The 25,425-nt window shown below is 38.6% G+C and overlaps 1 protein-coding gene across 3 annotated transcripts in view; it reads right to left on the bottom strand.

Moving 5' to 3' along the window:
* Nucleotides 1–24,681, bottom strand: part of ARG2 (arginase 2) — a 40,515-nt gene extending 15,834 nt beyond the window's left edge. Inside the window, exons 1-3 of one of the 3 annotated variants that reach the window (XM_056810941.1) lie at nucleotides 24,663–24,681; nucleotides 23,720–23,847; nucleotides 22,708–22,780 (exon numbers count right to left, since the gene is read on the bottom strand). In XM_056810941.1, the coding sequence (XP_056666919.1) occupies nucleotides 22,708–22,780; nucleotides 23,720–23,830 (184 nt within the window). In that variant the 5' untranslated portion in view covers nucleotides 23,831–23,847; nucleotides 24,663–24,681. Of the gene's footprint in view, nucleotides 1–22,707; nucleotides 22,781–23,719; nucleotides 24,093–24,662 lie in introns of those variants that run through there. The other 2 variants (XM_056810940.1, XM_001370015.5) reach the window with 2 other exon arrangements.
* Between the last annotated feature and the right edge of the window lie 744 nt (nucleotides 24,682–25,425).

The following is a 25,425-nucleotide window of genomic DNA, read 5'->3' as shown; positions in this document are numbered from 1 at the left end:
TACTGAACTGTAGTAGGAATAAAGAGAAAGGTATCACAAAAAGAAAGCGGTTCACTTATCCCAGCTTCACTGTATCATCACAGGTTTAAAATATAGAATGCTGTGATACAGAATTTATCATGGTATACTATTGGCTGATGGAATGAAGATGACCAACCACAGTGCTGTGTTCTGTATCCTGGGTGCTGATTGGCTTAGTGACTGTAGGTTAATAAGAGTGTGGAAAAGGTTTATAGAGTGGGAAGTGTTTATAAAATCTTAATATATAAAAATAATAAAATAAATATATAACACTGCTATTTCAAGGATTTTCACCTACCATGGGGTTTCTGGAATGTAACTCCCGAAGAAGGTGAGATATCACTGTAGTGAACTGGTAGGACTTAGTAACTGACTGGATAAGAGAAGTGAAAGAGTTAAGACCAAACTGCATAATCCTAAAATTTAAACATGGGAGATTGGGTGACATTCAGAATACTGAAGTCAGAAAGAGAACCAGGTTTAAAGAGAAAAATAAGCTCACAATTTTGGACCTACTGAATTGAAATTCCTGCAGTAATTCTATTCATTATATATGCTATTAGTAGTTAAGAGTTGTGAGCTTGAAGCTCAGAAAACAAGTCAGGACTAAAGATAAAGATTTCAGAGTGGTCTACATAGAGGTGGCATTTAATTTAGCAGTAGAAAATGAGGTTGTTGGGGGAGAAAAACCAGGCCATGGTTCTAGTTGAAGATAAAATGTGTTTGAGATGAATTGGTAGAAGAAGATAGGTTAAAGAGAAATTCTAAAACATTATTAGGTCTTAAGCAGTTAGCTGTTACACTGTGGTGATGGACTTACCAGGAGTAATTTAAGGAATCTAGACTTTCAGTGAGTGTGGTAGTTTTTGGATACACAAAAGATATTCATTCCAAAGAAGTCAGAGTACAAGCCCAGTTACTGAATTTAAGAGAACTGTTATTTTCCTCTCTACTTGTTCTGTCTCCAGTTACAGTGAACACCAAGATCCTGGCAACCTTCTAACTTCTAACACCCAACTCTGAACCTTTAGACTAACTAGAAGTTACCTTTGACTGTGATGAAACTGCTTAAGTAGTTGGGGACAGAAATACTTTAAAACAGAGGGAAAAGAATCAAAATTTCCATTCACCTTGATAATTCTCTAATTTCCAGGGTCAGTAAAAATCCATACTAGTAATGAGCTTAAACTATATTACCTAACTTTGAAATGTCCTTGAATAAAATATCAAAAACTTAATATTTCTAGATGGTTGAACTTCTAATTTACTTTAGGGTAATACCACTGCTCTCAAAATTTCCAGTCAAAATACCAAGTAAATTAAGAAAAAAATATTTTTTCAGAGTAGCGAATAAGAGATTGAGATCTGTGTAGTCTGTCATTTTGCAGAAACAAGTATTTGAGAAAGTGGGCCCAGTTTGGGGGGAGCTTCTAGTAAATGGAAACTTCTGTGTAGTCTATGGGCATTACAGCAATGACAAGCCCAGTGAGTTTGAGGGAAAACCAAACTAATTAGGTAAAGAAGGAAAGTGAAATAGGGCATATGGCTTCCAGTTCCCTCTTCCTGTTTCAAATAACTATACTTCTACCTATCCTAAAATGCACTAGGTTTTGGTGGAATTCTCTTGGTTAAAGAGGGGCAGAATAGGCAGAATGCACTGTTGTCAGTTTCTTTTTATGACCTCCCAAATAAGGATGCCAGGTGGATTCTCCCAGAAATCATACACCATGACCTGATGGGACCAGCTCAGGGCTTCTAATCCAAATTCACTCCTTATATCAGTCTCTCCTCTTACCTAAAACTACACATATTTCTTCAAAATAGAAAGTGAAATGGTCTAATAAGCATGCTTATTTCCTTAGTGAAGTTGATAATCCACCCCAGGTTATTTCTTTATTGCTTCATCTGACGACCCCCTCCCCCAAAGGGGTTACAGATTCCCAAGGAGAAAAACTACTCTCCTTTTAGATAGAAGAAAAGAACCCACTTATACAAAAATATTTTTAGCAACTATTTTTGTAGTGGCAAAGAATTGGAAACTAAGGGGATGTCTATCAACTGGGGAAATAGCTAAATAAGTTGTAGTATATGGTTGTAATGAAATATTATTGTGTCATAAGAAACCACGGATAGGATGAGTTCAGAAAAACCTGGACTTATATGAACTGATGCAAAGTGCAGTGAGCAGAACCAGGAAAACACTGTATAAAATAGCAGAGATATTATAAAATGATGAACTGTGAAAAACTAAACTATTATCAGCAAAGCAAGGTTCCAAGATAACCCCAAGGGACTCATAATGAAAAATCCTATCCACAGCCAAAAAAGAAACTGTTGGGAGTCTGATTGCACCTCTATCTATTTACTGCTAGGTTGTGGGGGAGGGAGAGAATCTGAATGGCAAAATATCAGATAACAATCAGGTGAGAAAAAATGTTTCTACATGTAATTGAAAAAATTTTTTAAAAGGTTTGAAAAATGACTCCTTTTTAATATTCTTTAAAACTTTAAAACAGCTCACCAGCTGAGTTCCTATTCCCAACACAAGAAACACAAGCGAGGATCACAGTTCAATCAATCAACATTTTATCAAGCACTTATAAAGTGCTAGGGGGACATAAAAAGGGGCAAAAGACAGTCCCTGCCCTCAGGGGTGTTTACACAAAAACTATATACAAACTAAATTTTATTCAAGATAAATGGAGAATAATCAAAGAGCAGGAAGATGCTAAGAATGAAAACAGATTGGAAGCCAGAAGGCCTAACAGGAGGACATTCCTGGTATAGTGAACAAAATGCCTGGAGCCAAGAGTCGTGTTTGTGGAATAGCCAGGAGGCCAGAGTCATTAGATAACGCAGGTCAGGGAGTAAAGTGTAAGAGGAAGGCTGGAGAGGACTAGGTTACGAAGGACTTTGAAGGTCAGAGCATTTTGTATTATTTGATCCTGGAAGCAATAGGGAGCCATTAGAGTTTATTGAGGGGGTGAGGTGGAGAGGACCTAAGATTTAGGAAAACTGTTTTAGTGGCTGACTGAAGGATGAATTGGAGTAGGGAGAGACTTGAGGCAGGTAGCACTCATTAGCATGCTAACACAATTATAGCTGATAGGGAGTAAAAAAAAAAAAGCTTCCCTTTAGTGCTAAAGAATTAGGAACATTTCCAGTGGGCAAATCTATGGCTAATTAAAAATAAAAACTCTTATTGTTGTATTTTTGAGTAAGCGTCAGGGATAACTGCCCTACAAAACTGCAACAACACAAAAAACCCCATCAAAGTTGCAATTGGAATAGTTGATGAAGAACAAAGCTGAAAGTGGGATGAACTTTCCTTCTGACCCCAGACAATCTGAAATTGGTTTAATAAATACCCTTTGAAAGAGATAGTGTTATCAAGGGATTTTTATAAATGCTAAATAAAGCAATTTGCTGCCACCAATAAAACTAAGTAGCATACATTCTATTTAATAACAACACTCCTTTAAATTCTATAGATTTCAGAGCCAAGTTGTTTAAGAGTGCCCAGAAATTTGTTACTGGCTTGAATAAACTTAAGTCTAACAAGTAAAAAGGCATATTAGTATTATTGTCCTTCCCCAGGGAAGACTCATGTTGGTGAACCTGTGGCATTTTTCACATGACTCACCCCTCTGCCCAGCAGCCCAATGGGAGTATAAGGGGGCAGCTCACATACTGTGTGAGGATGCAGTTTGGGCACTTGGTCTCTAAAAGTTCATCATCACTGCGCTAGACCCAAGTTCCACAGCATTTCCTTCCCCATTTTGTTCCTCGGTTGCGGAAAAGATGTTGGCCTAAGGCAATGGCTCTACAGAAAGAGCCCTGAGCCTGAAGTCAAAGGCTTCACTGGCTGCCTAGCCCTCTCCCTTACTTTGGGAAAGCCACTTCACTTCCTAGGCTTCAGTTTCCCCATCTATGAAATAGAGAATTTGGACTCAACCACCAGGGTCTCTTCTAGTTCTTTTCTTTGGAACTTTAGGGACTGTACATGCCTTGTGTTAAAGGGATGCATATAGGGGGCAGCTGGGTGACTCCTGGATTGAGAGAGGGAGGTCCTGGGTTTAAATCTGGGCTCAGACACTTCCCAGCTGTGTGACCCTGGGCAAGTGACTTAAATCCCCACTGCCCAGCCATTATCACTCTTTTGCCTTGGAGCCAATACACAGAATTGACTCCAAGACTCTGACTCTAAGGTAAGGTTTTTTTGTTTTGTTTTGTTTTTTAATAAAAAAATAAAAAATAAATAAAGGGATGCATAGTGGAGAGAGGCCTGGCTGGGAAGTCCTGGACCCAAGTCCCAACCCAGATTCACATACTGATCCCCTCATTAATCTTTCAATGCTCCAAGCCACCACTGAAATGCAAAGAAGAAGCTGACTTGTATCTGTGGAGGGAGTTTCTTCATTTGAAAGCAGTTCTATCCCTATAACAATGAAATTACTGGTCTAGTCCTAAATTTATCCACATATAAATTCAGATTTCAAAGATAAACTTCAAGCATGAATATGGATAGAGAAAATAATCAAGATGAACAGATTAATGCTTATCTACTTATATACATCTTAAGCTTATATACACTAAAGCTACCCGACTGCCATGATATAAGCCACTATCGACCTTAAGCTTCTGTGTGCCAGAGTCTAGAGAATTATAAGGAATAAGTCTAGTCTTTGAGGAATTTATGTTAATGGTAGAGACAATATACGCAACTAGCTATATGAAAAGACAAAGAAAGTAACATAGTAAGGGGGGGGGGGGGTGGAGTACACCAAGAAAAGCCTCCTGGAGAATCTGGCCCTTGAGTTGGGGGAGTCTTTAAAAAGAAATGCCAGGGGGCAGCTGGGTGGCTCAGTGGATTGAGAGCCAAGCATAGAGATGTGAGGTCCTGGGTTCAAATCCGATCTCAGACACTTCCCAGCTGTGTGACCCTGAGCAAGTTATTTGATCACTGTTGCCTAGCCCATACCCCTCTCTTCTGCCTTGGAGCAATTTTGCTCAAAGACCGAGAAGGTAGGGGTTTAAAAAAAGAAATTCCATGTGGTAAAGGTAAGGAGTAAGTACCTTGCAGGTACCAGAAGGTACCCACTACAAGTACTAGGAGATTAGAAATGAAACAAGAAAGCCAGCCTTCACTAGGAAGAAAGGAAGAAGGTTGAGGGTACAAAATGGTGTAAGAAGCTATAAATAAATGTCAAACCTCTGGCGGAAGTTGTGTTTTAGCCTAACAGTGATAGATTTGAAGAGGGGGTGAAACACTCAGACTTCTTTAAAAAGATTACTTTGAAGCTGAGTGGAGTAGGGCTTGTGGTAAGAGACCTGAAACAAAACAAAACTATTGTAATAGTAAAGGCCAGATGTGATGAAGGCCTTAACTAGAGTGGTGTTGCCATATGAGTGGAAATAAGGGTATGTATATGAGAGATTTTAAATAAGGAATTTAAAAAGGACGATCTGGTGGGAGAGACAATGAGTCCACTTTTGGACCTGAGTTTAAGTTACTTACAGGATGGACATCAAGTTTGAAATCTAGTAGGCAATTTTAGATGCAAGACAGGAGCTCAGAAGCTGCAGAGAGTTATCTCCAAAGAGATAAGAACCCCTGAGAGCTGATAAAGTCTCCAGTAAGAAAGCAGAAAGAGAAAAGAAGGCCCTAAGGCCCAGACAGAACTTGGAGGTTACATGCAACATGAACAATGATCCAGCAAAGAACCTGGAGGAAAATGGTTAGGCAATAAACATAGATTAAGCAAGCACTTGTTAAAGCTGAGGATACAGGGAAAGGTAAAAGACCATCTTTGCTTTCAAGGAGCCATCAGACCTAAGAAAGGAGAGAGGGTAAGCAGTGTTGAATATTGCAGAGAGGATGAGGAATGAGACAAGGTCATCAGATTTAGCAATTAGGAAATAATTGGTAAGTTTGAGAACAGTTGCAGTTGAGTGATTAAGTTGAATTTTAAATTGTAGCCATTTTAGAAGACAGTGAGGTTAAAAGAGAATTGTTGAAACATTTTTTAAAAGCACAAGAAAAACAAGAAAATAGACAAGCTTGAAGGTTTCTGAATTTATCATTCAGGAACTTAGAAGGCAACTAGGGTTTGCAGGATAGAATTCAGACTCTTCTTCCTGAATTCAAAACCGATCTCAGACACTAGCTTGTGTGACCCTTGGAAAGGCATATAACCTTGTTTGCCTCTGTTTTTCTATCTATTGGATGAGTTGGAGAAGGAAATGGAAAAGCACTCCAGTATCTTTGCCAAGAAAACCCCAAATGGGGTCCAGAAGAGTTGGACACAACTGAAAAAACATCAAAACAGGTTTTTACAATGGATAGTGCATTAGACTTATAATCAGGACCGCCAAGTTTAAATTTGACCTCCAATTAGCTATATAGCCCCTGGACAAATTACTTAACTGAAAATATACCTTAGTTTCCTCAACTGTAAAATGGTGACAATAGCATCTACCTCCCAAGCAGGTTGGTAGGAGATTTTTGGAGGAACAAATGAAATAATAATTCACAAAGCACTTAGTACACAATTCCTGGCATGGAGTAGGTTTGTTTCTGTCTATGTGCTCCATTATGTAATGGATTTGAAGTTTTGTATATAAACTTTTCTCTTCTACTTTGCATATTTCATTTTATTTGATGTTTCAGTTCAAAATAAAAATATTTTAAAACTTTAAAAAACAAGTGGAAAGGACTTGAAGACCATGTGTATATATAGATAGCTATTTCAAGGGTTTGGCTGAGAAGGGGTAGAGACATAAGGCAATAGTTTGTGGGAACAGCAGGCTCTAGGGAGGATTTAAGGAGTGAGAATACTTTGCTGGCCATGTTTGTGGGCAGCAAGTAGGGAGGACAATAGCAAGAGCAAACTGCTGGAAAAGAAAAGGGATACACACTTATCCGATTGGCTATTATGACAGAAAAGGAAAATGACAAAACTTAGAGGGAATGAGAAAGCTGGGACATGAATGCATTGTTGGGGGAGCTGTGTGCTGATGCAGTCATTCAGGAGCAATTTAGAACTATGCCCAAAGGGCTATGAAACAGTATATACCCTTTGACCCACCCTATTAACTAGGTTTGTATCCCAAAGAGATAAAAAACCAAAACCAAAAAGGAGAAGGACCTATATGTACAAAAATATTTAAAGCAGTTTTAGGGGGGTAAAGATTTGGAAAATGAGGGGATACCCATCAATTGGGGAATGGCTGAGTAAGTTATAGTATGTGATTTTAATGGAATACCATTGTGTTGTAAGAAATGACAAACAGGAGAACACTATACAGTGACAGGAATACTTTACAATGAGCAATTGCAAATAACAGTTATTCTTGGCAATACAATGATCCAAAACTATCCCAAAGGACTCATAATAAAAAATGCCATCTACTTCCAGAGAAAAAGAACCAAATCTGAAATCAGACCAAAGAAAATGTGAGTTTCCTTCCACCAAAAGATTAATATGGAAAAATGTTTTACACGATTACACATGTAAAGTCTATGTGAAATTGTTTACCATCTCAAGAGGGGTGGAGTGTTGAGGTAGAGAGAGAATTTGAGACTCAATATTCTTTGAAAAATGTTGGAAACTTTTTTACATGTAATTAATTGGGAGGGAGAGGGAGAGAAGAGATGGAATCAAGAGCACATGGGGTGAGGGGTGTAAGCCCAGTTAAGTAGCACAGTGGCAGGCCTAGAAATAGGAGGCCTAGGTTCAAATGTGACCTCAGACACTTCCTAGCTATTATGCCCCTGGGCAAGTCACTTAACCCCCACTGCCTAAGCCTAACTGCTCTTCTGCCTTGGAACCAATACATACTATTGATTCTAAGACAGAAAGTAAGGGTTAAAAACAAAAACAACAACACAAAAGTACCTGGCCATAGAAAGGAAAAGGGTCCCTTCAGAGAATCATGTGGTCTTGATTTTTTTTTTAATTGATGAGAGGGGTGCTGTGGGAAGTTTGGAGAAAGAAGAGGTTACAAATAGTTTTTCAGCCACTCATGAGAGGATGAGAGAATCAGAGATAAAAAGAGAACTACCTTGCAGCAGTGAGTGACCAGCTGAGAATAGATGATATTGATTTGTAGTGGACCTCGTTACTATGATTGTATGGCTTTCTCTAGCTCTGCTTAGCAGCTGGTGAGTGGAAACAGAGGATGACTGGAGTAAGGGGGGAAGGGGACAGGACTGGCAAAGTGTGAGTACTTTGTGAGGGGAACAAGGAACTTTAAAGTTGAGGGACAGAGCACTATCCTGGAGTCAGGAACTCTTCCAAAGTTCAAATTTGGCCTTAGACACTTCCTAACTATATGACCCTGGGCAAGTCACTTAACTGTTTGCCTCAATTTCTTGATCTGTAAAATAAGTTGGAGAAAGAAACACTCCAATATCTTTGTCAAGAAAACCCCATGGGGTCATGAAGAGTCAGACATGACTGAAAGACAGCTAAACAAAATCAACCCCAAAGAATGAAGGGAGGTCCTGGGTTCAAATTTGACCTCAGACACTTCCTAGCTATTATACCCCATGGCAAATCACTTAACCCCCACTGCCTAAGCCCATACTGCTCTTCTGCCTTGGCACGAATACTTCGTATCAATTATGAAACAACCAGTATGGTTTTAAAAGAAAGAAAATGCACTTCCCTCCCTTTTCTTTGCAGGGGCGATGGACTATGAGTGTGATACATGGCATTTATATGTAGACATGCATGTATACATATATTTTGTTGTTGGGCTTTTTTACATTCTTTGTTATAATGCATGACTCTTATGGGCAAGGAATATATTTAGAAACAAAGATAACATCAAACCAAAAGATATAAAAGAAAATAAATAAAATTGATCCTGGAAAAATCAGTTCATTCTCTGTAAAACACCACAAGTAGCACACCCAGTTATGACTCATTTCTTAAATCACCAAATAAGTTTGTTTACCCTCCTCTGCTTTATTTATTTTCTTATTTCCATGTTAGAAAAGGGCTCTTTTTCCTCCCCCTTTGCCTCACCTGCATAAATTCTAACCAGAACCCCAACTGTTACACTCAGGGTAGAGAATTTTAGTACTAAACATCTGCTCATTTCTTGTGTAGGAGGGTAAAAGATTACTTCCAAGCTGAGTAAATGAGATCAATTACATACACCTAAGCACTGAATTTATGAATAGATGGTAGCTTATATTCATGTATTAAAGAATGTGGTAGATATTTGTTTTTGACTATTTGCCCTATCTGAAAGCAAGGTAGACAGCTGCTTAAATCCCCCAAATTATTTATTCTGGGTTAAGGCACTGAACTTCCTTTGTAAAATGTAAATCACTTTCTTTATAGAGATAATACAGACCACAAAATTTAGAGCTTAAGGGATTATTATTTAGACCAGGGCTTCTTGAGTTCTGGCCCAGCATTCTGTCCACTGATGGTGTAGTGTATTTAAAAGTTCTTTCTCCCTTATCCCCCCAAGCTTCTTTCTAGTCTTCATACTCATTTTTTATTGCACATAAGTATTCTATTACATTCATGTACCACAATTTGTTTAGCCATTTCCTAATCTATGAAACTTATATTTGTAACTATTCTTCTGGCAATGCTATATGGCTGGGCCAAAGAATCTCAGTTTCCATGTGGGTCACTGGAAAGGGACATAGTAAGCTACAAGATATAACCAATGAGGAACTGAACAGAAGAATATCAGTGTTGTATGACCAGAGAAAGGGATGGCCTGATCATGTAGTGAGAGCAAGAGAAGGTTTCCCTGGTATCCATGCAGTGTCAACAGATATAAAGGAAAGCCCCCATCGGGTGAACTCCTGTAGAGCATTTATAAAAGGACAGGAACTCAGGGTCACATAGTATGAGAGAACATGGATGGTTTTTACTCTCTACCTTCTGAGGTATTGAAGTACACTATGGGTTCATTGGTAAATGAACTTGGTAAACTATCAAGAGCCATGTAAACTTGACCTGTCACTGGATCAAAGGATACCAGAGCAGAAAGGATCTTAGAACTTATCTAGTGCAATCTCTTTACAGTCCAGAGAATATTATTTAAATGAGCTCCAAAATGAAAGAAATTGAAGCATAGAGAGTTAAACCCAGGTAGAGATCCTATGTGCCACAACTACAAACTCACAGAATGCCTCTAATGTTCAACCTAGGCGATTTTCTCTATATGCTATGCAAAAGGCATTAATATTTCCTATCATCCATGTCTTGTTAGAATTTTGGCCCTGATTATGTCAAATCAAGTGAAAACCAAGACTCTGCCCCCTTTTTAGGAATGTCAGTCTTGATTAATTACGTATTCAGACTTGGAAAAGAAAACTTAAGAATCTACATAACCCAGATGCCTTCTATAATGGTAAACTAAATAGCATTAATTGTGTTTCTGGGTATTCACCAAACTCAAAGAGATGGGCTGTTTTGTGACTAAAAATAATGAGAATTCTGATGATAAAAACACAGGTTAAATAATTAGATCCTGTTTCCCCATCATAATCCTTGCTAAAAGGATATGTGTGCATATATATGCACACACACACAAACTATATATTTTACATATATTTCTATACACACACACACACACACATATAAACTGCTGCAGAAAGGGCATTTTTATTCTTTGCCAGTATAGCCTAAAGGTATGTTAAAGGTATGTACCTCATGGCTTTGAGATCAAAGAATAGGTATTTTCATTTGTGTACAGATAGGAGACAAAAAAAAAAGAGAAAAATTGATGTGTATGGGTGTTTTGTTTTATATTATTTTAAATATCACAATCATTTCCCTACCTGCATTCCTCAATTCCCAAACTCATCCAGAATTCTTCCTTGTTACAAAGGGGAGAAATCAAGCAAAACTGAATGATAGTGCCACTCTGCCCAGGGCTACCACATTCAGCTTCTACAGACATCAGCCCTCAGAATTCAGTATTGGAAACTACATTTATTCTTTAGTACACTTGCCTTTTGTGCAGTTTTTATTTAAAGCATTGTCCTTACATGCATCTTCTCCATATGGAAGACTTTTTCAAGGAGAGTCCCAAATATGAAAGAGCAATAACAGCCTCATTTTTATCACCACCTTCCAACTCCAAATTCCTTTAAGACCTTGCTAATAACTTCAAGGATAAAATAAAGAGTCATTATAGGAGCCTGGAAATAACCAAAATGAAAATACTATGAGTAAAGTACCTAATCAAAATGGTAGGAAAAGGGATTGTCTTTGATGCTGCTTCCTTCTTTTCTTCATCCTCCTCTGTCACTTAAGAAGATAGAGAACCTACTATTATTCATTTAATAAGAATTCTTTTTCACAAGGATACCATTCTATTTGAAGGCAGGCAATGTGGAAGCACAAAGTAGTAAGACCTCAGCTATAAAATATCAAGAAATAAAATTATGACAATCTTATATCTAAATCCCATGGTCTCAAATGAATCAAATATTAATAAATTGTCCTTGACTAGAAGACTTAAACAAGTTCAGGGAGGAATCTTGATTCCCAGAAAATAAGACTGGAGTTTTGTCATTAATGCAGACCAAGCTAAGAGTGTTAATGTTTTCTTTTCTTTCTTTTTTTCTTTTTATAAAACCCTTATCTTCCGTCTTGGAATCAATACTGTGTATTGGTTCCAAGGCAGAAGAGTGGTATGGGATAGGCAATGTGCCCATGTCAAAGTGACTTGCCCAGGGTCACACAGCTAGAAAGTATCTGAGGTCAGATTTGAACCCAGGACTCCCATCTCTGGGCCTGGCTCTCAATCCACTGAGCCACCCAGCTTTTAAAGCCTCCCCCCCCCCCTTTTAAAGAATTTTGTAATTTTTTTATAATGCCTAATAATTACCACCACCCCATCCCTCCTACTCTTCCCTGACAGGCACTTCATAAGACAAAGATTTTTTTCTTGAAAAGATGAGGAAAAGGGGGAAAAATCAGTAAAATCAATGTATTGAGAAAAATATGATAATACATGATATTTCATAGCCACAATTTCCCTTCTACCTCCTCTGCAAAGAAGTAGAGTAGGAGTAGGATGGATTAGTATCACTGATTGCTTGGCTCTGCTCATGTCACTGAAACAGTTTAAGAATTTATATTATTTTCTGTATGCATCATAATTTGTTGCTTCTTATGTCTAATTTGTTTTAACCATTTCCCCAGTTAATAGTTATCTACTTTGTTTCTAATTCTTTGTTACCACAAAAAGTGTTGCCATAATGTTGCATATGGAGCCTCTTTTTTCCAATGACTTCCCTGGAGTGTATATGCAGAAATTTTAATTATTTTATTTGCATAATTGCAAGTTACTTTACAAAATGGCTATTCACAGTCCCGCCAACAATGCATTACTGTACCTATCTTTCCAAAATCTCCCCAACATCAACCATCCCAGTATTCTGTTATATTTGCTAATTTGCTGGATGTATGGTAAAATTACATTTCTCTTATTACAATTTAGATGATAAGTAATGATGGCCTAAATTGGGATGGTAGATATGAGACAGAAAGGGACAATATACAAAGGATGTTGTGAAGATAGAAAAAAATGGAGAACCTATTAGATGTGTGAGGGGTAAAAGTCAAAAGTCAAAAGTTGTAGGCATGAATGATCAGAAGGATGGTTGTATCCTTAAGAGTAATAGGAAAAGGGGTAGCTAGCACAGTTGATAATGTGGTAGGCCTGGAGTTGGGAGAACCAGGTTTCAAATTTGGCCTCAGTTATTTCCTAGCTATGTGGCCCTGGGCAAGTCACTAACATCCCCCATAGTCTAGTCCTTGCCCTTTTGTCTTAGAGTTGTTACTAAGAAAGAGTTGTGGGTTTTTTTAAGTAATAGGTAAGTTCAGAAGATAGGAAAGCTTTGAGTAAAAGATGATAAGTTGTTTTTGACAAGATGAGTTTGAGATGCCTACAAGAACATCCAGTTCAGGATGTTTTAAAGGAAGTTGATAATGCATGACTGAAGCTTGGGGAAAAAAGTAGGTCTGGGAATCATCTACATAGAACCCACGAAGAGATTACCAAGTGATATTGTATAGTAGGGGAAAAAACCTTAGGATAGAGCCTTCCGGGATACCCACACAATTAGTGGGCATGGCAAGGATGAGGAACCAGCAAAGAAACTGGTTCAGGAAGATATTTCTTCAAAGTTGGGCGATGACATTACTATTATTCTCTTTAAGCAAATTAAAACTTAAAACCATGTCCTTTTCTTTTATCTTGCAGTAGAATGCCCTTTTGTTTTAGGATTATCATAAAATATAAGTAGAAATTGTAGGAGTCAAGAGAATTCCAATTTAGAGGGAAAAACTTTGCCACTTTGGACTTCTTTCTAAGCAAGAATAATTGTATATTAATAAATACCCAATAGGCCCTGGCTAAAATAAAGTAGAATTTTCCTTTCATTGCAAGCTATTTTTAGATAGCAGTGGTAAACTAAGGTGAATTAAAAAGTAGACTTGCTGAGTGAATATTTACTTATTCAAGGCTCTGCAAAAGAGAACCAAAAATGACACCAGTAAATAGAGTAAACAGAAAACAAAGTGAAGGAATTAGGAAACTTCCTAAATACTATTATCAGAAAAGATTTTTTTCTCCCAAGAAAAATCCTAAATGCCCAGGGAAGGGGGAAAAAATGCAAAATAGATAGAATTCCAATGGAAATTAAGGCAAGCTCCAAAATATAATCCTGCATTATGTACTCAGAGACAAAGCATTTTGAATTTTTGAATTTCCATAAAGGAAGACACAAGTGCCAAATTGCTGCTTTATCATAAATATCTAGATTTACCTTCAGAAATACCACTGATTTTTGCAGTTGACTAACCTAGCAAGGAGTTCAAGTAAGTCAAAAGGAGCCTTGTTGCTAAAGAACAATTTAGGGATGGGATTCAGTGACTCAATTCCCTATCTTCTTCAGAGCTCTAAATGAAAGTTCAAATCCACTTGAACATAAATATTTGAGGAACTAAATTTAAAAATTAAAATCACCATCCAAGGATGGGCCCAGAGAGAGCAGACATCTACATTGACATGGGCATTGCACCCCCAGAAACTCAGGCAAACTATTATCAGGGAAATTCCTTTGCTTCCTTACATCCTCGTGACTCCTAACCTAAAACTTCTTTGATCCTCCTTTAGATTTAAGATAGACAGAGAGATGCACCTCCAGGCTACACCATTCTATCCAGCTACATCTCAGACATCTGTCTGTTCCCTAAAACTAAAGAATCTTTTATGAGGGTCATTCCATATGTCTCCAGGCAGACCCCAGTCAGATGATCAAACCCCTCCCCCCACCGAATGCCTACGTGGCTACCACTCTAGAGTCAAGTCCACACCATGACCTCTATTGTAAGAGTATAAAATCCCCAGAATTGATGGATTCTGGGAGCAGCCTTCCATCTTGCTGTTCCACCTGTACTATCCTCCTGGCCATTCTCAACATTACTTTCCAAATTATTAAATTTCTCCTTTTATTTTTAAGCTAAATTTTGGAGTCTTACATTCTTGCAGAAAGGTATCCTTCCCAAACCCCAGGGGTGCACCTCTTCACCCCCACAACATACATCACAAGAGTGGAAAATCCAAAAGCTTTTGGGGCACAGAAAATGAGGCAAAAAGGAAATTGGGGGGGGAGGGGGCGGATTGCCAAGCAGGGACCAAATGCATATATGCTGAGGAGGTCACAGAATGACTGCCTAACTAAAATTCAGCCTCTGAGGGCAGGGCCTAAAACTTTTGTCCACTGACTTTCACAGCTCTGTCAGAAGCAAATGCAAGACACTAGAAAGAATCTGGGAAAAGTACTTTTTTTTTTAAACCTTTTCCTTCTGTCTTGGAATCAATATTGTGTATTGGTTTCAAGGCAGAAAAGCAGTAAGGGCTAGGCAATGGAGGTTTAAGTGACTTGCCCAGGGTCACACAGCTAGGGAAAAAAAATACTGTTCTTGTAAGGAAAAACATCCTCAGGAGCAAAAACAATAATTAAAAGAAAGCTGCTTGCAATAAGAATAAAAGGAAATGAGCAGGTATGAGACCCTTTCAGCACCAAATCAGCCCTTAAGTACTTGAGGTTGTACCCTGAAGGAACTGGAGGATCATAGAAACGTTAAAAGCTGGGGTCCCAAAACTGGAAAATGGCAAGGACTTTTCAAAGGAGAAACTACTAAGTTGCTGAAGCATCTAGAATGATGGATTCAAGTTCAAATCCAGACTCAAGACATTCCCTGTTTGTCCCTGGGCCAACAACTTAACCTTTCCCAGCCTGTTTTCTAATACATTAAATAGGGATATAATAAGAACACCTACCTTACAACAAAGCTGTGAGGATCAAATGAGATGACATGTGTGAAGTGCTTTGCAAACCTTAAAGTGCTCTATAAATACTAATTATGATGAATCAATTAACAGTAAAGACTAAGAATACAGTTCCCTAACACATAATCAGTAAGCAACTAAAGAAGTTATTCATCTATTTTTAAATGGAGCCATTCTCCCCTCTACTACATATAACTCGTCTCTTTCTGTTAAAGCAATCACACAGTTCTTTTGTCAATAGTCATAGAAGCAAGCCAGATTTTTTTGTTTCATCCAGGAAGATAGTACCATTTGGGAGATGGCGAGCAGACACGTGTCTGCTAGAGTTAGTTACTAGAAAGGCAGAGGGACTTGGGCAAAACTTGCTCCCTTTCCCTTCTCCATGTGAGCCTCTCCGCCCAGCAGTCATTCAATGGAAGTGATTACTCCCTCCCCTGAGTAGAGCACCTGGGCTACTCCTTTGCTTTCTCCTACCCCTGTCTGGAGTAAGGGGGGGTGAGGGTGGGGAGGGGTTAGGGAGGTCACTTGGTCTCCCAGTTGAGGTGGGAGCAGGGCACAGCTCCCAGTTTCTACTTAGGGAAGCCAGAGAGTAAGACAGAATTCATCTGGGCATTCACTTATCTAAGCTCTTTCTTTATATTTACAGGAGAGGGGCAGTAGGGGAAAAAAATGGGAGGAGTGATTTTGTTGAGTGTTGAGAACACCTAGTCAAAGTCCCACTATCAATACAGAACCTTAACTATCTTTTAGACAGTTGCCTGGGGCCACTGGGAGATTACGAATAGCCAGATCACCAGGTATATGCCAGAGGTAGAAAGCTAGGTCATTGTGATACACTCATTCTATGGACCTAACAACTTAAAAATAGATGTCTCTGTGAGGTGAAAGCCAAGACAAGCTACCATAATTACAAAGGCAGAGACTTAGAACTTAAATTTTCCTATAAAGTTAGTTGCAGAACACTCCAGTCTCTCTCAGAAAATTCCCACATTCTAATGTGGAAACCCTCATCAAAAAACTGCTTTAATTGCTTACCATTCCAGGAAGGGGAGATGGCAGGTAGTCAGGAAGGGAAGGAGAGAGAATTTGAAAGAAATTTTTAAAGAAAACTTTTTAAAAATTAATGTTAAAAATTGTTTTTATATGTAATAGGGAGAAAAATATGATTTTAAAAAGAAAAGGAATGTGTTCCTTTCACAAATTCTGGCTAGCAGAAATGTTTTACAAATTATTTTTTTCCTGGCTCCATGACAACTCATGACAACTATTACCTGACAGTTTGGGGAAGGACTGAGAGTTTAATGGACCACCTCCTAATTAGCCATTTACCAATTAGAGATGTTTCGGTATATTGAGTAATGGCCTCCTAAAACTCAATTTATAGATCTATCTTAAGGCCTATTAGGGTCTGATCTTTGAGAGGGTCATTGGCCTATCACTTTATTAGTTAAAATGCTAGCCTAATCAATAAGCTGATATTCTTAAGAACACTCCCAAAAGTTGCTGTAGTTATTATGTTGAAACCATCATTGGGAAGAGGGGAAGGAACCTGAGCCTACTAGATCGATGCCTCTTCCTGAGTCTCATTTGTTCTTTGTGCCATCTGAAATAAGTAGATCTATGAAAAGATATACCAGGAAGCTTCCCCTATCCTACATAGGAAAGAAGAACAAGTCTAAGAACTGTCTACTTTTGTTAGTTATTCAGAAAGCTTAAGTTGGTTCCATGGCAACAATGGTTACCTGTGTCATCAGGATTGGAGAAAAGAAAGATGGAAAAAATTGCTTCCCATGGGATGTCATTTTTATATATTTAGTCTCAAAATTCTGTTTTTTTTTTTCCAAGAGAAGGAGAAAATACAGTGCCTGCTATGTATTAGGCACTGTAAAAAGTACTTTTAAAAAATAATATCTATTTTATCCTTGCAAACTACCCTGGGAGGTAAGTGCTTGTGATTGTTCCTATTACAGTTGATGAAAATGAAGCATACAAGTTAAATGACTTGTGCAGGCTCAATAGTAAGCAACAGAAGCCAAATTTGAACTCAGATCTTGCTGATTGGGGACGGCTAGGTAGTACAGGGAGTGGCCTCTTACCTACCTGTGTGACACTGGACAAGTCACTTAACCCAGTTTGCCTCAGTTTCCTCATCTACATATAAAATGAGCTGGAGAAGGAAGTGGCAAAACACTCAAGTATCTTTTGCCAAGAAAACCCTAAATGGGGTCACCATGATTGAAATGACAGCACAAAATTCTTGGTTTCAGGCTCTGTGCTCTATTCACTGTGCCACTTAGCTGACTTTTTGCTTAGTCCTCCCACCCCCCACACACACACGGATACACTTCAAATTACATTAGCATTGCTCAGTAATATTGCATAATTCAAACTATTTTGCTCCAGGTAGGCTAGAAGACTTCTAAGGACCATGGATTTTAAACTACCACAGAATTAAGTATTCCGTTTCAGACTGCTGATATGTTATATTAGACAAATTAGCAATTAGATTATACAATAAAAATATAAATCATATTTGAAAAAACTAAAAGGTTAGAACACTGAAAAAGTTTTACCATTATCGTAGGGACTCCCCTAGGTTGGCACTGAATACCAAAATAATAGGAGCATAAAGAATGAATAAAGAAGTGATAAAAATGTTCCATACTACTTAATGCAGCATCCAAAACAGAATCTTAACAAATGAACCTTATGCAAACTAAAGAACAGCCCTCAAAGAATTTTTATACAATATAGACACATGATCCAATTTGTAGAAATTAAATGGATAGCATCAGTTTAAAAAAAAAATCCTTCATACATATAACTGATAACACTTAAAGCTAAATCTTATATATTTTATCACTTTATAACAATTTCAAGAAGATGAGTAAAATCAATTAGATGTTATAATGGATAAAGAAGTATAAGAAATTAAATTTATGATAGCTCATATTAATATATGAAAGATTGCATACATATGTATAAGTATTTCAAAATATATGAGGGCATAAGACCTTGGTGGTAAGAGATTTTTTGTCCCTAGGGAGGTCTACTTTTGGAATGAACTCATGCCCTTAGGATGACTAAGCAGAATTAGTGCCAAGATCAGAGCAATTTATGGTTTGAAGTCCATTTCCATAATCTGATTTTGCCATCTCCAGAATATATAGCTCACAGAAGACTGTCCACTTCAATGGTGACTAGGGAATCAAAAGGAATTCCTCAATTAATAAGCAAAAGCAATGGTCAAAAGAGTAATTTCAAACTGTTAACCACCAAGTAACTAATAAAAGAAATCCAAATCAAAACAACTCCAAGGTTTTACCTCATATCTGGGAAATTTGCAAAGATACAAATGATGGAAATGAAGTTATGTTAATACACTGTTAATTAATCTGTGAATCTGGTCCAACTATTTTGAAAGGCAATTTGAAATTATGCTAAAAAAAAAGTACTAAAATGTCCATAATTTTTGACTCAAAAATTCTACTGTGTAGTAGTATATACTCAAGGAAGTCCAAGAGAAAGAAAGGCCCAGATACCATTGTTGTGGAAATAAAACACTTATTCATTTTAGAAATGCTAAAGGTGGTTCAAATTTTATAAAAAGATAGCTAGCTAACCTGGAGAATAAGCACTTCTTTTTAAGTGATTTCTATACCATAAAGGAGACATCAGCAAGAAGAGAGGTCAGAATATTAAATCTAGATTTTCCCCCATTTCTTCTGAATTGAAACATCCTGTCATAAAACAGTCTGAAGGACCCAAAATTAATGGTTTATCACTTAAGTTGGTTTTAACAGCTGGACAACGTCTTCCTGAGATTAAAAACAGAATTTCCCAGAAAAAGAAGAAAAAGAAAGAATACAAGGCATGTATTTTTAAGCAACAGGAAAAGGGCAATTTTAAAACAGAAGTAGCTAAGCTGTCTTTTAGAATAACAACACTTCTTGTGGTAGCAAAGAGCTGGAAATAAAACAAGTACCCATTGATTAGGGAATGGCTAAGCAAATTGTGGTACACAAATGTAATGGAATATTGCCATACTGTTAGAAAATATGAATAATTCAAAGAAGAATGGAAATAACTATGGGAACCAATAAAAAGTAAAGAACATAGAGCCAAGAAAAAAATATACACAATAACAATGTAAATGTAAATAAGCAATCAAAATTGAATGTTATAGAATCAAATGACCAAGCCTGGCCCCAAAGAAGAAATAGAAGTACTAATCCTGCTTCTTTATGAAAGTAGGGGATTTATGGTATAGAATACTGCATATAATATTTAACTTTCACATTTGTTGGTTGTGTTGTATGATTTTTCTCTATTAAAATGGATGGCTTTTTAAAAGGGAAAAAGAGGGGAAAGCTGGGTGGCTCAGTGGATTGAGAGTCAGGCCTAGAGATGAGAGGTCCTAGGTTCAAATATGGCCTTAGACATTTCCCAGCTGTGTGACCTTGGGCAAGTCACTTAACAACCATAGCCTAGCCCTTACAGTTCTTCTGCCTCAGAGCCAATACACAATATTGACTCCAAGACAGAAGGTATGGGTTTAAAAAAAAAAGGAAAAAAGAAACACTGGAAAACAAATGATATTAAAAAAGATATCAACAAATTATCTTCTGAAAATGAGAGGAACAGTCATTGCTATTTATTAGCAACAGAATAAACCCAAGTTAGAGACAAGAATCAACTTTCCCAACTATACGAGTATTGAGACAAATTTCTAAGGTTGTAGGAATTTCTTTAATGGAGTGTAAATTAAAGAGTAGATAAGATTTTTTGGACGACTTCAAAATCTAGTCCAGAATAGAACAAGGGGATTATGACTTCTCAGGAGCTTTCTCAAACAAGAGTTCAAAACAGATGGTCAACAAATTTTTAGCAAGCACATATTGTGCTCAAGAAAGAATGTAATAATACATTTGTCTTTCTTATTCTGTGGTCATGACATAATTATCCAGATTTCTCCTTCTATCTGCTAGTTACCTATTTTCACTACTCAGTAGCTCCACCAACATGTGGAAGACAGTAAAGAAAATCTGGAGAGTATCAACAAACATTTGAATTCTCTGTAATATACATGTTTTTGTCATTCTTTTCAGGCATGTGTGACTCTTCATGACCTCATTTGGGGTTTCCTTGGCACTAGAGTTGTTTGCCATTTCTTTCTCCAGCTTATTTTTACTGATGAGGAAACTGAGGCAAACAGAGTTAAGAGACTTACCCAGGGTCACACAACTAGTAAGTGACTGTGGACATTTCTGAACTCAGGTAGATAAGCCTTCCTGACTGGTGCTCTATCCATAAATGCCCCAATATACATATAAAGTTGTATATTAATTAGACCATTTTGCACCAAGCAAACAGCAGAAACAATGAATTTGACCCCACAAATTTGAATGCTTCTATACTACTCACTCATATGCAAGGACAGGAAAGCTTTAAGACTGCAAAGAATCAGGAGGTCCCAAGTTCAAATCTAGCTTCAGACACTTCTTAGTCGTGTGACCCTGGGGAAGTCAATTAGCCCCCATTACCTAGCCCTTACTGCTCTTCTGCCTTAGAACAAATATACAGTAATTCTAAGATGGAAGGTAAGGATTAAAAAAAAGTGTAAAGAAAAACTCCAGAACCCTGAACCCCAAAACTATTTAGTGACAACTGAGCAAATATAAGGACAAGTAATGGCCTAGTTTGCTGAGATAAAGATCTGGCAAACATTAGGTGCAAATTCTCTCACTGACCCAGACCTATACCAGGAAAAACAAAGGAGGACCCTACCACTCTCCAACCTGCCAGAGAGGATGGCAGGTCTCAAAGCCAAGTCCCTAAAAAGCAGAAATAGGTAGCTGACTAAGCTAAAGATTCTGGCTCTTGGGGGGAGGGTGCCCTCCCCTCGCCCCCCCCCCCATTACCTGAGTAAAAGATTATATTTAAGCTTACTGAAGCTAGAGACAGCAAAAGCTAGCAGCCCAATGAAGGTGGTCTGAGTGGTTCCAACTCAATCTCAAAAAAGGCTCAAGGAAGATGGGGAAGAAAGATAAAGTTAAAGAAACCTGGGTGAGGTCAGAGGCAGCTGCCAGAACAAACAAGGCCAGGCAAGGTTTGGGCCAGATCAAGTGTCAGGAAAAGAGGTTGTGTTGCTGAAAACTCATCTTGGACTATAGATCCCAAAGTAGAAACTGTAACTTTCTACTCTTGGGCTCTTTCAATTAAATTTCAGAAGTCTTTCCCCCTGGAGCAGGTATACCTGGTCTTTATAAACTGTATTAGTAACAGGTTAGTCTGGGTGGACTCCAAAAAGCTGTTGGAAGGATACCTTGGAGGGAGGTGGAGAAAGAATATCAAAGTGGAAGAGAGAGATGTTTTGCCAGTGCCCAGGCTTTGGAAGATTGGGGGGAGGGGTGGGGGGTTGTTGAGAAGGCAGGAGGGAGGAAGAATGAAGGCTCCTTTGATATACAGGTTTATACCAGGAAACTCATCTAGACAGAGAGTCAGTAAAAAGTGGGGGAGGGGCAAATAGGAAAAATTGAACCCTACTCACTCCACCACAGTTATATATTGAAATTTTAGTCTTGTCACTTGTTAACAGCTTTGGTAAAAGAACTTAGAAGGGAATAAGCTGAAACCTATGGATAAAATTGGAAATTTTCAATTATCCATGTTATCTTGATTGATATTTTAGTCAATATCTTTTTTTTTTTAAAGAAAATTTATTTTTAGGCTTCCTAGACCTTGTCTTTTATCATGTATCACCTACTGACTTTCTTATTTTTATTTCTTACTAGTTGTTGGAGAATGCTCACATGCCAATTACTCCAATAATACTAATATAGAATGATTTCTCTATATAGTCTGGGGAGGGGAGAAACCAGTATTATTTAAAGAGGAAATGGGTATGAGACTATGATGAGTCATAAATGGCACTGCTATGTCTGCACTGGAAAAGATAAGAGAACTTTTTATTAAAACAATCAATCTTTACAAAGTCCTTAAGTCATCATATTTGACTTGCGTAGAAAAAAAGGGGGGGGGGCTAGTAAACCACTGAGAGCTCCTTTTCCATTACTTTCTGGTCATTTAGCACCATTGCATACAGTCTGGTTCAGCTCTACTCTCAACTCCCTGGCATTACAAAGGACAGTATTTAAATATGCTATCTTTAAAGGCTTATTTCGAGGGATAAGATGCAATTGAAGGCAACACTAAATTTCAGAGAAAATGACTCATTTTTTTGCCACATTTAGTTTCAAATCTACCACAGGTTCAAAGCTTCCTCTTCCTTTGAGGCTGGCCAGCTCATTTTCTACAGCACAAAGACAAAACACGACAACTTACCCAAGTTGGAGAGCCTTTTCAATAACCCTGCCTCTCTTATGGCTGAAGGACCATGTTCTACTCCTCTTCGTTTCTGTCACACAAACACAGAAAGATTCTGGTGACAAATTGAGGCAGAAGATACTTTCTGAAAATCTAATCTTTTCTTTATTTGTTAATGAATGTTAATCAAATTAAGTCTTTAGATCCAGCCCCTAAGACTTTATTAGCTCACCAGATGCTGGGGTATGGATTTAGAGTCACCAGAACTGGAAAAGTGTTTGGGTAAACATCACTATACATTTCATTTTTAAATGAGCCTCAATTAATTTGATCACAGAACTTATGAGCTAGGGACCTTAAGAAATTTTTTTAGTCTCATTCAATGAAGCCGAGGCTAGCCAGATAGGTAAATCGATTTATTAAAGGTCACAAAGCTAGAACTAGCAGACTCTTCCCATTCCTGGGACTACCCCGCCCCGGTTACTATCGAGAACAAAACAACCCCTCCCTTGCCTAGAAGCACCTTCGTGTCTTTTCCACTGGTACACCTTCTAGGTCAATACCTTCTCTCCACCTAAGACAAATTCCCCCAGCCTCAACTAGGAGGCTTTGCTTCGAGCTACCCGAAACAATCGGGGAGGGCTCGGGAGGAGGAGCCGTCTGTTTCTCATCTTCCAGCCCCAATGGAGAAACCCTCCATCTCTCTTTCCAACCATCTCTTAATCCAGGGAGATCCTCGTGCTCTCCCTCTGTTTCCTCCTAATAGCCTTTAAAGCGGAAATCTGCCGGTTCCTCCGTGCCCTCCATCCCGGGCTCCACAACAAGGAAGACCCCACGTGTTCCCGACCCCCTCCCCAGAGGGGTAAACCCTCTGGCTCGCCTTCTCCCCTCCCCCACCCCGACCTCCAGCGGGAGGATCAATGAGGCTGTCCGCCCCAAGACTCGGCGGGAGAAACCTCTGCTCTGGGTCACGGAAAAAGGGGGATCCTTTCCTCCCCCGCCCACCCCGGCGCGGAGTTCGCGGTCTCACCTGCCCCTTGGAGAACGGAGCTCCGATCACAGCCACCGAGTGAACGGATTTCTTGAATGCGGAATGAGCTTGCTTCTGAAAAAGCCTCGAGAGACTGCTCCTCAAAGACATGACTGATAACAGGCCAGCTGCAGAAGAAGCAACCGGGAATAAGAAGCGGGTCCTTTTTATACCGCTACGACGGTCTCGCTTTACCTCGTTTCGGGTACCTCCGCGAGCTCGGAGCCGGTAACACTCCGCCCCCTCCCAGACCGCGTCACGGGCTCTAGCCTCGAAGCTCCGCCTCCCGCAGGCCTCCGGCACACCTTCTCCACAGTCCCCGCCCATCTCGCGTACGGTTTCACACTCGTTTTGGGTTTACTCCACCCTTCCTAATCTGGATTCTCTCCAACTACCAGCCCCTGACGTCACAAAGGCCAACCAGGGCTGTAGACCAATGAGAGAGCAGTTGCGGGGAGGTGTGTCTCTGCTAGGCAAGCAGCAGCTCCATCCCTGGATTTAGGTGCCGCCGGAGTTTGCTGTGGTCCAGGTGGTCTTTTCCACCTATCCAGACAGCGTGGCGTGTTGAGAAAGAACTGTACCAAGAGATTCCCACCTTCCCAACCCAGGGTCTTTCCCCAGGCTCCAGCGTTTCAAACTGCAGATAATTGTTCTGATGGAATTTGCTCTTCCCTACCTAAAAGTGGTGTGAAGTTGAGGCTTACTTCACAATCTAAATTTCTACAAACTCTTTGTAAATTCTGATCATTTTTTGCGAAAGTCACCAGTATCTATCTTACTTTTTCTAGTAAGAGTTTAATCTATTATTCTTATTATTCTCTGTTGCCGAATTTGGCTTTTGAATGAATTTTTGAACTCAAAAGTTGCTGCCGTGTTCAGGGTTTCAGTATTCATTTTTTTAAAATTAGCTTTTATTGATACATTTTGTTTTTACATCACTTACATTTACTACTACATATTCCTCTCCCTGTCGCGTCCTGGATATCTTAAACTTGGCGTTGGTAACTCCTCTACTAAGAAGGGGGAGACGCCATTTCTCTTTTTCTCTCTTTTTGGAGTCTGTTAATCATTATAACTTCACAGTATTCGATTTCGATTGTTTTGTTCTGTTTCCAGGTCCAGTTACATTGTTGCAATCTTTATGCATATTATATTCCAGGTTCTACTTATGTCATTTAATATGACTCTCCATGATATTCTGTATTCATCATATTTTTACTGTCTTATGTACTCCACAGTAATACACTGCTTTTAGCCATTCCCTCATCGTCAAGCATCTACTTTATTTCTAGCTTTTTGCCACCATTAAAACAAATGCTACTATAACATTTTTGGTGCATAAGAGACCTTTCTGTTATTGCACTCCTTTGCAGTGAAATCTCTTGAGCCAAAGGTTTTTAATAGCTTGGTCACTCTTTGCATAATTGCAATATTGCTTTCCAGAAAGGATGGATCAGCATTTTTTCAAGCAAACTTTTTACAATCTTAAAAAAAAAAAAGGACTGGAAAGGGTCTTCTGATCATCTATTCCAAATCCATTTATGTATTAAGTGGTAGCTAGGTGATTTGGTGGATTGAGTAGTGGACTTTGAGTTGAGACAACCTTGGACCAAATCGTGCCTCAGACACTAGGCATGAGGCCTTAGGTAAATCATTTAACCTCTTTCTGTAGTCTCAGTTTCCTTGTGGTGAGGGCCAAGTAAGTA

This window comes from Monodelphis domestica, chromosome 1 (genome assembly GCF_027887165.1).
Source record: "Monodelphis domestica isolate mMonDom1 chromosome 1, mMonDom1.pri, whole genome shotgun sequence".
NCBI classification, from domain to species: domain Eukaryota; kingdom Metazoa; phylum Chordata; class Mammalia; order Didelphimorphia; family Didelphidae; genus Monodelphis; species Monodelphis domestica.
Note: the sequence above shows the minus strand (reverse complement) of the source record. Positions and strands in the feature narration are given on the sequence as shown.